The sequence below is a fragment of the Notechis scutatus genome, chromosome 8 (genome assembly GCF_049901735.1).
Source record: "Notechis scutatus isolate UNSWTSFEM ecotype Mainland chromosome 8, rNotScu1.2, whole genome shotgun sequence".
Taxonomy (NCBI): domain Eukaryota; kingdom Metazoa; phylum Chordata; class Lepidosauria; order Squamata; family Elapidae; genus Notechis; species Notechis scutatus.
Window position 1 is genome coordinate 12,320,480 of NC_142016.1, and position 15,443 is coordinate 12,335,922.

Below are 15,443 nucleotides of genomic sequence, written 5' to 3' on the forward strand. Positions count from 1 at the left end.
TCCTGATGCCGGTAGCTTAGAACCAGTCCTTGATTATCTTCTTCTAGAATGGATGAATTTGGTTCTCTGGGTGGAAAAATCTTCAGGCCAGTGGTAGATGCTCTGGATGGAGGGGGGCGGGTTCAAAAAAAAACTATAACACAAATTAGAAATAGACTGTGTTTTGAGATTTGATGTGGAATTTTATCCTTAGCTCCAGTCATGGATACTATTTTCAGGAATGGCTGATTTTATCTCACCAGGAGAAAACAGCCTGATTCTAAGGGAAGGCATGCTCAATGGAAAGATTAAAAAAAAAGTTCAATCTTAATTTAAAAACAAAGGGCAGAATCAGATTCAAGATTGGAATTTTACATTTAGATATGTTCCTGAATACTCTTTTCCAGAATTGCTTATTTTGGCTCTCTGGGAGTAAAAATCCTGATTCCAGCGGTAGATGGGTGAGGAATAATGAAAAGGAGAAATCAAATTAAAAAATGGACGGCAGATAAGATTTGGGGTGGAATTTTATTCTTAGAACTAGTATTTGATTTTTATTTCTGGAATTCTCCAATTTTGCTCCCTGGGAGAAAAATTCCTGATGCTGTCAGTAGGTGTGCTATGCAGAAGGGCCAAAAAAAGTTCAATCTGAATGGAAAAACACAGGTAGCATTACAAGATTTGAGGTAGAATTACATTTTTATGTTCAGTCCTGGATACTTTTTTTGCGTAATATTCGAAAAGGAAGAAAACTTCCTGAGGCCAATGGTAGTTATGCTGGACGGAGTTCCAAAAAAGTCCAACCCAAATTCAAACATGGACAGAGCTTTGCAATTCAGCATGGAATTTTATGATTAAAACTAGTCCTTAATTCTCTGTCCTGGATCGGTTGATTTTTTGTAGGTATGTATGGATTGACTAGTGCTTGCTAAAGATATGGAGCATTCATAATTTTCTGGAGGCAAGTTGTTCCACTGATTAATTGTTTCTAACTGTCAGGAAATTTCTCCTTAGTTCTAAGGTCGCTTCTCTCCTTGATTGGCTTCCACCCATTGCTTCTTGTTCCGTCTTCAGGTGTTCTGGAGAACGGCTTGACTCCCTCTTCTTTGCGGCAGCCCCTGAGATATTGGAAGGTTGCTATCCTGTCACCCCTAGTCCTATTTTTCATTAGACTAGACACACCCAATTCCTGCAACCGCTCTTTATATGTTTTAGCCTCCAAGCCCCTAATCATCTTTGTTGCTCTTCTCTGCACTCTTTCTAGATATCTTTTTATATCGTGGTGACCAAAACTGCAATGCAATTTTCCAAGCGTGGTCTTACCGAGGCATTATCAAGTGGTAATAACATAATGGGCAGAATGTTTTCTGGGAAGTCCTCTGCTTTCTTGGTGGGCTCCAGCAAGCACAGGGGAAAGCAAGATTGATCTAAACAGCACCAGAGAGGGAGGGTCATCTCTCTGATGCAGTCCTCTTGGAGGAATGGTGGGAAATGGAAACAGCCCAATGGCATTTGGGGAAATTAAAATGCCTCTAGATACTAGGTAAGGAACAAGAAAGAAATGAAGGGGAGGCATGGCAGGTGATAGCAACTAGCTAGCAGACAGCTTGCCAAGGATGTCAGAAGGTGTTTTTTTTAAAAAAAAAACAATTTTATTAGTTTTTAAAAACAAACAAACAAACAAACAAAACATAAAAACATCCAGCTTTCTTTCATGAATATACAAACAGTGTGTCGGTTGGTTTACCAGTTTTTGTGCATTCATTTCGTAGTCACAATTACAGTTACATTACATAATAACTCATATTATCAATCAAAAATTATATACCCTAGTATCACTATCAAACAATCATTTGACTATGATTTTATTCATTCATACTTTACAAGATAGCTATAATTTACTTAATTTATTTTATAACAAATCATATAATCATACCAAATCTATCCTAAAGACATTTTATAAATGTGATATTAAATAAGAAAAAAAATCTCTTTATATATTCATTATTTTCTAAAATTCTAAATATTCTATTATTGTATTTTATCATCCAACCATTGATAGAAAAGGTCTCAAATTTTATAAAATTGTTTATCCTCTTGTTCTCTAATTTCAAATGTCAATCTACTCATTTCAGCACATTCCAATATTTTCTTAATAATTTCTTCCTGCAATGGTATTTTCTCATTTTTCCAGTTTTTAGCAAATACAATCCTAGCCGCTGTTAACCAAAGATGTCAGAAGTTGAGTCCATTAGATAATGTATGCATCCATCCTTAATAGTTAATAATCCTCTCCACAGGCTTTCAAATGCTCTAGATACCCATTTGAATGTCATAACCTCCTTTCCACTTAATTAGTAATCTTCCTGCATTTTAATCATGTGGCATTTTACTTTTCTTGCTCCCTTTTTTTTTTCTTTCTTTCCAAAGTTAGGCTGTTATAAAAGCAAGAGCCAATCTGGTGGAGTGCTGAAAGGCATCTGGCTAGAAACCAGGAGATTGTGAATTCTAGCCTCACCTCAGGCACAGAGCCAGCTTGGTGATCTCAGGCCAGTCTCTTTCTCTCAGCCCTAGGAAGGCAGTGATGCCAAGTCCCTTCTGAAAAACCTTGCCAAGAAAACTGCAAGGATTTGTCCAGGCGGATGTCAGGAGTCAGTGCTGACTTGAAGGCACAAAAGCAGCCGCAAGGAAACAATGCAAATAGAAAACAGAACTTTTGCCTTTCATAACTGGATTTGCCCTGAATATGTTCTGAATTCCTACGTTAGCCTTGAATACAGGACTGATGAATGTGTCCTGACATGGTGGCAAACCATCACTGCAAATTTAAGGGTGGGACAAGATAGATAAAAGGGCATAAGGACTATGCTTCCCGTTAGGTTCACCGTTTGCTTCCATTGTGTTCCATCATGTCATCTTCCAGAGGTGGTAAGCCATGGCTCCTCTGGCTCATTTCAGAGGTTACTGATATTTTAATAATAACCATTTTATTCAGGTGCGTGTATCTGTCAGTCTTCCCAAGTAGACCAGACAGAAAACAGACCAGATGAGCTCATTCTACTTTATTATAAGGTTACATTAACAGAAGCTTGCAAGTCTGAAAGCGCTGATCTGCTGCTTTCTCTTTTTACAGCCTGATAAATTAGGGAGGGTGCTTCCTGGGTTTCTTCTCTCTTTGCCCTCCCTCCCCCTCTTATCTGATGGTTCCCTACACCAGGGGTCCCCAACCCTCCGTCCATGGAAAAACCTCTCTCTGTGGAACCAGCCTCCGGTGCCCAAAAGGTTGGGGGGGCCACTGCCCTAGACAGCATCACTTCCCCCATCTCCCAAGTTCCTTCCTGCATACCATCACACACACGAGCATGGTTCATCACAAAAGGCTACCTTACCCAAAAAGAAATTTAAGCAATCGTTTTTGCTTGGGATCTTTGATGTGACATGAAAGAGAGACAGAGAGGGAGGGAGGGAGGGAAGAGAGAGAGAGAGAGAGTTTTTATCCTACATTTTAAGCCAAGGAACAGTGCTGAGATTCAAAAAAAAAATACTACCGGTTCTGTGGGCATGGCGTGGCTTGGTGGGCGTGGCAGGGGAAGGTTACTGCAAAATCCCATTCCCTCCCCACCCCACTAACCTGCTTTCCAGCTCTGTTCTCCTGTGCCAGAGAACAAAAGAAGACCCAGCCGATCAGCTGGGACTCGGGAGGCGGAGAATAGATGGGAGCGGGGCCAGTCAGAGGTGATATTTGCCGGTTCTCCAAACTACTTAAAATTTCCGCATCCAGTTCTCCAGAACTGGTCAGAACTTGCTGAATACCCACCTCTGCAAGGAGACCGTGTGCTCCTTCTCTTCTGCCAAGCCAGGGCATGTGTCAGGGTTCCAAGTAGTAAATCCATTGCAAGCAAAAACTCCGAGGCAGGTGAATTCCTCAAAGAATAATTTTATTGGAAATACCATATTGGCACAGATCTGGTGAAAACCGACTCTGAAGGGCCCCCTGCTTTTCACCAAATTAAAAGTAAAAGTTTTTTTTCCCACAGCCCCAAACCATCGGTCACATGGCTCAATCCCTGCAGCATCCACTGATCTGGGGACATCCATCCTTCCTTCAGCCAGATGTGAGAATGTCTTGGTTCCCAGGAAAGAGCCTTGAGAAAGTATTTTATTTTGACTAGACAAGCCCAGCTATCTCTAATCCCCCTTTCCTATCCCTCGCTCCAGGATGGCAGCACTGAGCTCCAAGGGGGATTCACCCAGGCCAGCTTCAGGGTTGACAGCAGTGGTGGGATTCTACCAGTTTCCCTACCGGTTTGGAGATTGTGCATCTAGTGCGCATGCACAGATTTCCAAGCACCAGCTGAGGCTCTGCCGCGCCAATCAGCTCAGAGGAGAAAGAACAGAAAACAGGGGCAGATTCTGTGCTTTTCTCTTCTCTCTCCTCTCAGCTTTTTTTTTACTACCGGTTCAGCTGAACCAGGAGCAATTTTTGCTACCGGTTTGGATGAACTGGGCCGAACTGGTAGCATTTCACCACTGGTTTTTCAGCATCCTTTCAGGAGGACAAGTTACTCCTCGCCAGAAAGGCCTGCAATCGTCAGCTCTGCAGAAAGACCAGAACTGCAGCAGGAAAACTGCCTGCTTCCCCCAAACCCTGAGCCGTGGACATTTTCAGCTCTCTCACACCAAGGGAAGCTTTTTTTCCCCCCCAGCTTGTCAACCATCGCTCTATCGCAACCAGTAACATTTTCAGCCAGATTCCATTATAGCCGATGCCGAGCAATTAGACACCGAAGCACTGAATCTCACGCCGGTTCCGTTCAGAACCCACATGGGGTGATGAAAAAGATATACCGTATTTAATGGAGGGAGGAAAATTGACTCGTGCATACAGTAGTACTCTTTTTTTTTCCCTTTCTTTTTTTTAAACAGGTGAGTCAATAGATACTCCCAACTTTATCTCTCTAATGGAGTCTTCTCAGAATTCAAAAATCCTACTGGGTCCCTGCCAGCAGAGGGGAAGTGAGAAGGAAGAGGCATTTACAATCATCATAGGAGGGGAGGGGAGGAGATGAGGGCAAGGACGATAAATCAGATTCACTTTTCCCCCCCCCTCAAGAGTTCAAGGCAGCTTGCAGGGGGATTTCCCCACACATTTTTTATTTCCACCAAAAATGACCCTGTAAATGTGCATGGAGTGAGAACACCGTCTCATCTATGACCACTCGCCGCAGCCAACTCGTCACTGCCAACTTGCCATGGCCAACTCACTGTGGGACAAGAGTTACAGTAATAGCAATAGCACTTAGACTTATATACCGCTTTACAGTGCTTCACAGCCCACTCTAAGCGGTTTACAGAGTCAGCCGATTGCCCACAACAATTTGGGTCCTCATTTTACCCACCTTGGAAGGATGGAAAGTTGAGCCAACCTTGAGTCTGCTGAGATTTGAACTGCCATATTGCAGGCAGCCAGCAGTCAGCAGAAGCAGCCTGCAGTACTGCATTCTAACCACTTTGCCACTATGGCTCATTATAATATTAAAGAAATGGTGGAACAGAATCATTAAAAAAAAGGGTGCAAAAGGAGGGACTGTGAATAACGAATGGAATATGAATAACCAAAATTAAAATATGTTTTATTTATTTTAAATAATTAAACTGAATTGTTAAATTGTCCCACGGCAAGTTGTCCTGTGATGAGTTGGCCATGGTGAGTTGGCCACAACTGAGTTGTCTGTGGTGACTTTTCCCATTCTCTCTTGAGAGTTTGCACAATTGAGAGACACCCTTGCAACTGACCTCGGCAGTTGTAGTCCAGCAGAAACTCCCTTCTCTTGCAAGCAGAAATCTACACCAGCTATAAGCAAAGCAAGACTGCAAAAGCTAGCGATGCCCATATTTGAGAAACGTATTTAATGTAACATCCAGACTTGATTTTCCTGCCAGGGGAGAATAATGGTTGGAAATTTATGGAGCATCGAGTCCCAGTGTAGACAGGGAGCAGTAGGTTGAGGAAGATAAAATACCAAATGGAGGAATTTCCCAATGCAGACATCGCCTATGAGTCCACTTGGTCTCCAGTGCAAGGCTTTGCATTTTCAGGTATGGTTGGGGAAAACCATGGGTTGATCTTTGGCCATCACTCAGGTTTGAAGAAGCTGAATCACAGGTCTGATCTGATGGAAGGCAACACGTCACGTTCAATCACTGTCCAAACAATGAACAGTCTCCTATCTGGACATGTATTTAGATAACCAATGGCCCTCATCCCAGTGGAACACCAGATCAAGACTGCAAAAACCCTTGATATTCATCGTCTTCATCCCAGAATAGTTCATTCTCCTCCCCTCCCTTCGTCCTCGGTCTTCATACTTGTTGGGAACAATGACATTTCAGAAGAATTGTCTTGGGAACAAAACAGAAGATTTCTCACCATTGTTCAAATTGCCCCAAGTAACAACAATATTTAAAGATATGGATCTCCTGCTTCCTAAAACGGCCAAGAGCAGACTGAAGTCAAACATTTGTCTCAACATTCCTCATATTTTAGACTAAGAGAAGTTCCCTCCCAGGAGTCTGTAGAGATTCTTAGTCCTCCAACTCATGGTTGTCCCAAAGGTGCTTTTTTCAAGAGGCAAATGGACCTTCTTGTTTTCTCTTTGCAGATGTTTAGCTTCTCATCCAAGAAGCTTTTCCAGTTCTGACTGCATGATGGGAAATGGAAGGATTTATATTCCTTGCAGACAGCTGGTCATTTGCATCCTTTTAGAGGGTTAGGGTTAGAGTTAGGGTTGAAGCACTTGGGGGTTTATCTGTGTCCTCAGGGTCACCTGAGTAATGCCTAATGGTTCCTGTAATGGTTCCTTAATGGTTCCTGTAGATAGCATTTTGAGAGTGTAAGAGCTAAGGGGACAGGTTGCGTGGGTGAGGATGGTTTGCCCTCTTCCAATGTGCCTGCCTAATGGCGTGCCAATCTCGAAACTGAAAAAATTTTCTGGAAATCCGTTCCTATATTCGAAGAGTGTTAATCCCAAATTGTATAGCTAAAAGTCTGTAGAGATTCTCTTCTGGTAAATTGGAAGGGTCCTTGTATTACCCCAGGGTGTGTGAACAATTGTACCTATTTCTCTCTGCTTGTCCAAGGTACAGCTATCAGAACCAGAATGCAAATATCCTAATGACCACTAGTTGGCAGCCAGAAGATCTTTGCTGCCACCCAGTGGTTGGTTGGTTTATTTGTGTGTGTGGGGGGAGAGAGATGTTGCAGCCTGAGAAGGGAATCCAGAAGCAAATTCGGTGGAAAAGCTTTTTGCCACTGCTGAGCCGAGCTGCTCTAGTCTCCACCCGACCTTGAGGCAGTCGAAAAATATGCTGGCATGACATTTGCTGTTCACAGCCTTGCTGCCTCTCTTGCTTTTATTGTCTTGGTTCCCATTCACGGCTGTTGCCAGCTTTCCTTCCCGAGTAATGGGTGATTAAGCCTAACAGCTTTCACACGCCTGGAGGCTGTCCTTGGATGGTGTCAGTGTAAGGGGGTCTCTGACACTCAATTACAATTAATGAAGACTTCAGCTAGTCTCCTTTGTAAGCTGGAAGTAAAAATGAGGAAAACAGGATGGGGGAAAAGAAAAAAGACACTGGCAGGAGATGCTGGTCCAATAGTTGGGTGCAAATTGGAACAATCCCTAAATCTGATTGCTAAAAGAGTTCTTTCTCATTGAGCTGGCTTATAGGTCTCGTCTGTTGACGCCAGAGGGCCCAGATAGCATTTTGAGAGAGTAAGAGCTAAAGGGACAGGTTGTGTGGGTGAGGATGGTTTGCCCTCTTCCAATGTGCCCGCCTAATGGCGTGACGATCTCGAAATTGAAAAGGCCAAAAGCAACAGTGGCGCTCTTAAAGAGCATCAAGCCTTACCCAACATCCCAGTGTTGGAAGTTAAAACCCACCCCTCTCCTAGGAAAATGAAATATTTTAGGATGTACTAAAAAGGTAGAATATTTCCTCCAAAAAGAGTAGAAACTCAGAAGCAGAAGCTCACCCCCACCTTTGTTAATGGGCGGGCCATTAAGGCCTGGGCCACAGTATTCTACATAACAAAGGCCTCTGGCCATCTCACCACCTGGCACCTGGGAAGACTGCACCAGGCAGCACTCGGGTGAAGCCATGTGGTCCAGACAAAGCCTACAAAGTTAGCTAACACCCCCGCCCCCTGGGAGTCTGACAGCCAATGGGATACATTTCTTACACAGGAACAGGAAACACTAAGGTGGGGCCCAACAGAGGGTATAAAACTAAGGGTCTCTCAGCATTTTGCCCCTTTTCCTTCTTTTCCTTCACCCAACATCTTGAAGCATGTGATCGTCCTTTTCACTTTAGATCTCCAAGCCATGTGGTTCTATCCACCATTAAACCATCTTTCTAAACAGCCTCCATGTTTCCAGTCTTTTTCCCCACTTGGAACTGAATCCAGAAGGATAATTCTTCCAACACCAGGATCAAGAGTGTCTCTGAAGGGTATCAAGATGGGTGGAATTGTGAAAGTGCGATGGAAGTTTTGCCCATTTATATGTGCACTGCACACAAAACCTGCATTAAAAAAAACTGACAAAGCTTCCATTGTCCCCTAGGATCTGCTATCTTGACTCTTTGAATTATACCAAAAAGACACCCCAACCCAGGGCTCCAAATTGTAAGCAGAAGAAACCCTGCAAAATTAAATGAAGTTCTCATTATATTCTGACATAACAAACTATTCCTTCAAGGACAAAAAATCTGAAGAACTTCCAGTTGTTGAATTGTATCTTCCATTATTGACTATGTTGAGCAGAGGCTGCAAGTAGCTGCCAACATCAACTGGAAGTGTGTTTCTGTGTGTACTTTGAACTGATCCTGATGATTGTCTGTAGCAGGGGTGCGATTCAGCCGGTGTAACAACTGGTTCAGTGAGCGCATGCGCCAAATGCATGCTTCGCGCAAGCGCAGAGGGTCTGCTACTGACCTTCTCCTGCAATTCTGCACTCTCCCTGTGTGTTCAACGCCGTGTGAAGCAGCTGAGCTTGAAAACCAGGAAATAAAGGTCAGAATAGGGCAGGTGGGCGGGCCCAGCAGCTGATCGTTGGAACGAACCTGTTCACTCACAGAAGATCCTTGGAGCTACCGGTTCAGACGAACCAGGACGAACCAGTAGAATACCACCCCCGGTCTGTAGTTTCCTTGCCAAGATTTCAAATGTGGTTTGCCATTACCTGCTTTTTTCTAGGGCTGGGTGTGCATGATTGGCCCAAGTTCACCCACCTGGCTTTGTACCTCAGGCAGGACTAGAATTCAGTCCCCTGGTTTTTAGCCTGGTTCCTTAACCACTCCACCAAATTGGTTCTCGGCAACTGGGACAGAGGGCACACAATTCTCCTTCCACATATTATGATGGCAAGTTATATCAGAGGTCTCCAAACTTGGCAACTTTAAGACTTGCGGACTTAGCTGGCTGAGGAATTCTGGGAGTTGAAGTCCACAAGTCTTAAAGTTGCCAAGTTTGGGGACTCCCGAGTTATATCCTCATGTAACGTAAATACTGAAGACAGAGGGCTCATCGGGACAAGTAGACAGCATCCCCATCTTCAAAGAAACTGAGAAAATATATGAGGGAACCTACAACAACCCCTTGGCAATAGTGATCAATCTAATAAAGACCGATTATGTTTAATTAAGCACTTAATCCCAGCATCCATCTTCGCAGTGGCAACCAAGATGACCCTGAGGCTGCAGAAATGGACTGGGGGAAGACAAAAGCTAATCACCTTCCTAAAGGAACATTTTTAACTGGGAGGATCCCCTTGTGTCGTGGATAAAAACATGCCACCAAAATGCCCGTATCTGTTTGCTCTATGCTGCAAAAGGTGTGTTTGCAGGCTCTAGTTTGGATTGACATGCAAAAGGAATGCAAATGACCAGCTGTCTGCAAGGAGTATAAATCCTTCCATCCCCCACCATCCAGTCAGAGCTGAAGAAGCTTCTTGGATGGGAAGCAAAATGTCTTCAAAGAAAAACCAGAAAGTCCATTTGCCTCTTGAAAAAAGCACTTTTGGGACAACCATGAGCTGGGTGACTCAGAATCTCCACAGACAAAGTGCAGCCTCTCCCCCCCAAAAAACCAAAATCAGCAGAGTGTTATTTTGCACACAAGGTGGCAGTGAAAGGCAACCTAATTCTTCCATTAGGAGCTTTAGAGGGAAGGGAAGATTTGTGTGTGTGGGGGGGGGGGGTCCAATTTGCTGAAAGGTGAGTTTCTCACTCATCACTTTATGGCAAGGCCATTAGCTGGTCTCATGCTGAGCTGGCCTCAATGTGTAGCAATTGAGATCTTCCTTTTAAAGAAGGATAAGTAATCTTCTACCTGCTTTTCATCCTTCCCTGAGCCTTTTAGTACAGCCTCAGAATCTCTTTACCCTTTTGCTAGTCCAAAGATGTGGGATTCAGGGGCAATCCTCTCAGCCACAGACTCTCCAGGGTCATTAGTTATGCACGTTCATTAAAAGGAAACCCTCAGGGAAGGAAAAAAAAAATGACCCACAACACTGAAAATGATACAAATGCATTTCTTAGAGATGAATGTTAAGAGCGAGGCAATCTTCAGGATCCCTTCGGACCGGTGCTTACTCTTTCAAGCTGCGCCTTTTTTTGGTCTTTCCTGAGGTGTTTATTGATGACCAATGCAATGTTTCTATATATATATATAAAGACGAGCAGACACAGTCTCCATAAATATTGCATTTTATTTGAAAAAGCCTCTTGTTTCCGCCCCCCTGGTTTTGCTGTTGGTTTTTTTTTTTTTTGTTTGTTTGCAAAGGATCTCTCTGCTTCTCGAAAAGGACTGAAGGACTGGTGCTTTCAAGGATCCATTCTTAAATAATCAGGCAATTTCAGAGAAGCTCAACTGAAGCTGAATTTCTGTTCAGTTTCACAAAGCCTGCTGGGATTCTGCTCCCATGGCCTGCAATTCCCTCCATCAGAAAACAGGATATGTGTGAAGGAAACCCCTTGCCTTTTGTGCAATTGATTTAACACCAGGAACCAAGCATTTTAACATCTGAATAAGGTACCTATATCGAAAAGGCACCCAGCTAAATGGACATGTATCAAAGCAGTTCAGGTTGCACAACCGTTCCACATTTGCTGTTAAATTTGAAAAAACAAATAGACATTTGAGTAATCAAGAGAGAGACTGGAATGGGGCGCACACACACACACACACACACATATATATATATATATATATATATATATATATATATATATATATATATATATATATATGTATGTATGTATGTATGTATATGTATATGTATATGTATATGTATATGTATATATGTATATATATATATATATATATGTATGTGTATATATATATATGTGTGTGTGTGTGTATGTGTGTATGTATGTATGTATAGATAGATAGAGAGATAGATAGATAGAGAGAGAGAGAGAGAGAGAGAGAGAGTTTTACACTGACATCATAACTAAAACTAGCAGATCATGTTCTAATCCGTAGGGCTGCCGGGTATTTTATTTTATTTTTTAAAGGATTAGCATCCTACTCTGCGAATGCCTGAAGTATATGTATCGTTCTGTTGTAGCGCTGCTTACAACATCAGGAAAGAAATAAAAAAGATCAGAAAAAAAAGGTTAAAGGTTTCAAAGGTTAAAGTAAAATTCATAAGGTGCAAAGTCAGGGCACGATCCACCGTATTGAGAAAGAGATAAAAGGCCCTTTGTGGTCTTAGAATAAGAATAATTACAATGAAGAGAGAGAGACTATAAAGAAAAAAGTCCAATTGGTTGAAGAGATTCTTAATTTGAGTTACGTACATCCACAACCAAACAAATGAAGTTTCCTACAGCCCGAAGTTTGGTCTTGTGGATATGCGTTTATAACGTATACATTACCACTTCTGCATCAAGTCTAGAGGAGACTCATATCCAAGCCAAGCACTATGGGCTTGGTAACAGGGTACTGAGGTGCAGATTTTGGGATTATCTCCTTCAGAAGTTCCATCAGGTGGAAAGAGAATGTCCTGGTTTCCAAACACGGCCCAACCAGCCCCTTCTCCAAGTGATCTTCCAGCCAAAACGATGTACGTCAAGACAGCTTCCTGGAGATCAGCCTTTAGATCCTAATGTGATTGAGCAAAGGAAAGTAAAGGAAGGAAAAAACACTTCACCTGGCCAGAATGCAAGGGGGAACCTTAAGCTAGTTAGTTTAAAGGTAAAGGTTCCCCTCACAAATACATGCTAGTTGTTTCCAGCTCTAGGGGGCGGAGCTCATCTCCGTTACAAAGCCGAAGAACCAGCGCTGTCCGAAGACGTCTCGGTGGTCATGTGGCTGGCGTGACTAAACGCCAAAGGTGCACGGAACATTGTTACCTTCCCACCAAAGTGGTCCCTATTTTTCAACTTGCATTTTTTCATGCTTTCGAACTGCTAGGTTGGCAGAAGCTGGGACAAGTAACGGGAGTTCACTCTGTTACGCAGCACTAGAGATTTGAACCGCCAAACTGCTGACCTTTCTGAATGACAAGCTCAGCGTCTTAGCCACTGAGCCACCCGCGTCCCTAGTTAGTTTAGGTTAGACTAGTTAGTTTTACATGTCTACAAAATCTCCTCTTCTCGAGTTTGCTAAAAATAGGACCTGTATTTGCAAAACCGAGAAAGCAAAACTTGCAACTGGCAATAGTTGGAACACAATTATTTCCCAAAAAGTCCACTATTCATCTCTTTACGTGCTGAAAAGGTACCTGTGACTTTTCTTGTTGAACCAATCTCTCTTAAGAAAGGGAAAATCTCACTGGCTTGGATTTTGACACACCTAAAAGGCAAGATCTCATGCTGAAGATCAGGGACCCTCACCTTTGCATATCAATGATGAAAACCAAGGAATAAAAAAAAAAATTGTTTGTCAAACCAAATTCAAAGATACCACACAGTCAATTTATTCAGAAGCTACCGAGGTGAATTATATGGTAAGGCAAAAATGGACCTGGGGCAAATCAACTTAAGTCTTGACTATCTTCAGATTAGGTTATTTTTCCTTCCTTCCAATAAACGGAGAAAGAAAAGCATGCAGGGCTGCATTGTGGGTCAGGCAGGGGTGGGATTCTACTGGTTTGGGCCGGTTCGGGTGACCCGGATGTTAATGTTACATCTGGTTCACCAAACCAGTATTTCAACCGACCAGCTGGCCCCACCCACCCACCCCTCCCCTCCCAAGAGTCTCTATGTGGCCCTTTTTTGATGGAGGTAAGTGCAGGGTCTGTGCGGAGGCTCTGAGGGGGGGAAATGGGCCTTCCGGAAGTCCGGAAATGGGACTCTTTCCAGCTTCCGGAGAGCTTCCAGAGCCCTGGGGAGGCTGTTTTTGCTCTGGGTTGCTCCTCTCCTTGATTAGTTTCCACCCTTTGCTTCTTGTCCTGCCCTCAGGTGCTTTGGAGAACAGCTTGACCTCCTCTCTTCTTTGTGGCAGCCCCTCAAGTACTGGAAGATTGCTATCATGTCACCACTAGTTCTTCTCTTCATTAGACTAGATATATCCAATTAATAAGTAAGATAGTCACAACCCTATGATTGAAGCCCTACCCTCCTTCTTTAGTGTATGCTGTACCCAATATCTTGAACTCTTTGACCTTCTCCCCTCTATTGTAGGTGCCGTGGGGTCAGTGAACTTGAGTGTGTTGGGTGAACTACTTTATCCTCCTGAGCCATTATAAGTTTCATCGGAGATAGTATGTTACATCGGTCTTACATTCACCTGGTCTCATGGCATCATCCTGCATGGGTTGATTCTGAATACAGATCCATTTGATTTTAATGGTATCTGTTCCCAAAAGCAGTGATTCTCAATCTTGGCTACCTTAAGACGTGTGGACTTCAACTCTCAGAATCCCTTAACCATCATGTTAACTCTACACATCTTAAAATTGCCAAGGTTGAGAAACACTGTTTTAGGGAGTAAAATCAAAGTATATCCACCATCAATCTTAAATCTACTGTATTTTGAGCCAAAAATACAGTAGATTTGACTTATGGCAGCTGCCTGGATAAGATCTGTGCAGCTTTCTTGGCAAGATTTCAGAAGAGGTTGGCCATTGCCTTCTTCTTCTCCTTCTTCCTAGGTTGGAGAGAAAGGGACTGGCTCTCAAGGAAGTCCAGCTAGCTTTGGGCCTGAGATGGGGAACATAGTTTTGCAGAAGGATCTCATGTCTTTTCAATGTTGAGGGATGGTTGCAACTCAGAGGCGATGCCGGATTCAATTCCAGATTGATCTAAGCAAGCCTCCCCAGCTGAATCTGTACCACTCCAGATACTAAGTGTAGGGGACTGACTCCGTATTGGGCAGCTACAGTGCAGAGTGAAAAAAGTAGGAATCTAGGGAGCAGTTGTGGCAGAAACGGGGCGATTGTTGTACACCTTGTGGAAAAGAACTTTAGGACTTCGAAGATCGAAGTTACATAGACAGACAGGTGGTCTTTACCAGCCCTGATGGTAAAGATCCACCTAGACTTGTATTACCTACTGGCAGTTGGCAATTAGTTTTTCCAGATTCTTGAGAAAGGAGTCTCCCATCACCTCTTGCCTTATCTTGAACCGGAGAGGCTGATGAATGAACACGGAGCTGTCAGACTACAAAGCAGCTGTTCTTCTACTGTAGAGGTAAGGAACGATGGGCCCTTTATGACTTGTGGACTTCAACTCCCAGAATTCCTGAGCCAGCAGTCCACAAGTCATAAAAGGGGCCATGTTCCCCGTTTCCCCAGCCCTGTTCTACTGAGTCATGGCATTGCTTTACTACCAGCGATACTATTCTGCTCTGAGCTACGGTAGAGAAAGTAATACTGGGCATAGCTGGGGTTGCACTAAGCCTGATGTCCTTCCCTGAAGTATGACTTCCTCTTGTGTAGCTGCTGGGAACCCCCCGCCCCCTGGCCAATTGCCTTGAAGCCATCTCTTCTGCAAGAGCTTCCTGTTCTTCTCCATTCAGAAAAAGATGGACATCAAAGACCCTTCCTAAGAGAGGATCCCATATACGACTTCTTGGCTCTCCTGGAAAACATCCTCACTTCCGGCGTAGACGTTTCTCAGCAGGAGAGACCTTATAAGGTGCTCCTACTTACTGCACAAGGTTGCCCAACAACGACACTCAAGAGCATCAGAAGTCCCGGATAAAGGAAACTCCCACAAGCTTTAATTCAAAAGTCAGGATCACAAGTCTTCACTCAAGATGGCAAAGAGCACTCAGTTAACCTCTCTCCCTCCAATCTTTCCCACGGAACCCCCCCCCCCAAGAAAGCTTAAACAGCACAAAAGTCACACAGCAGCCCAAAACAGGCACAGCACACAAAGACCCAGCATTCCTCAACTGGTTGGATAAAGAGCAGCCAGCTAGTGCACCTCCCCATATCCTTTCACTGCGGAGCCTG

At 43.5% G+C, this 15,443-nt stretch overlaps 1 protein-coding gene across 1 annotated transcript in view; it reads right to left on the reverse strand.

The window, feature by feature from the left end:
- Positions 1 to 11,477: 11,477 nt before the first annotated feature.
- Positions 11,478 to 15,443, reverse strand: part of CD164L2 (CD164 molecule like 2) — a 38,182-nt gene continuing 34,216 nt past the window's right edge. The window contains exon 6 of the mRNA XM_087970669.1: positions 11,478 to 12,146. Within this exon, the coding sequence (XP_087826795.1) occupies positions 12,140 to 12,146 (7 nt within the window). The 3' untranslated portion in view covers positions 11,478 to 12,139. The remainder of the gene's footprint in view (positions 12,147 to 15,443) is intronic.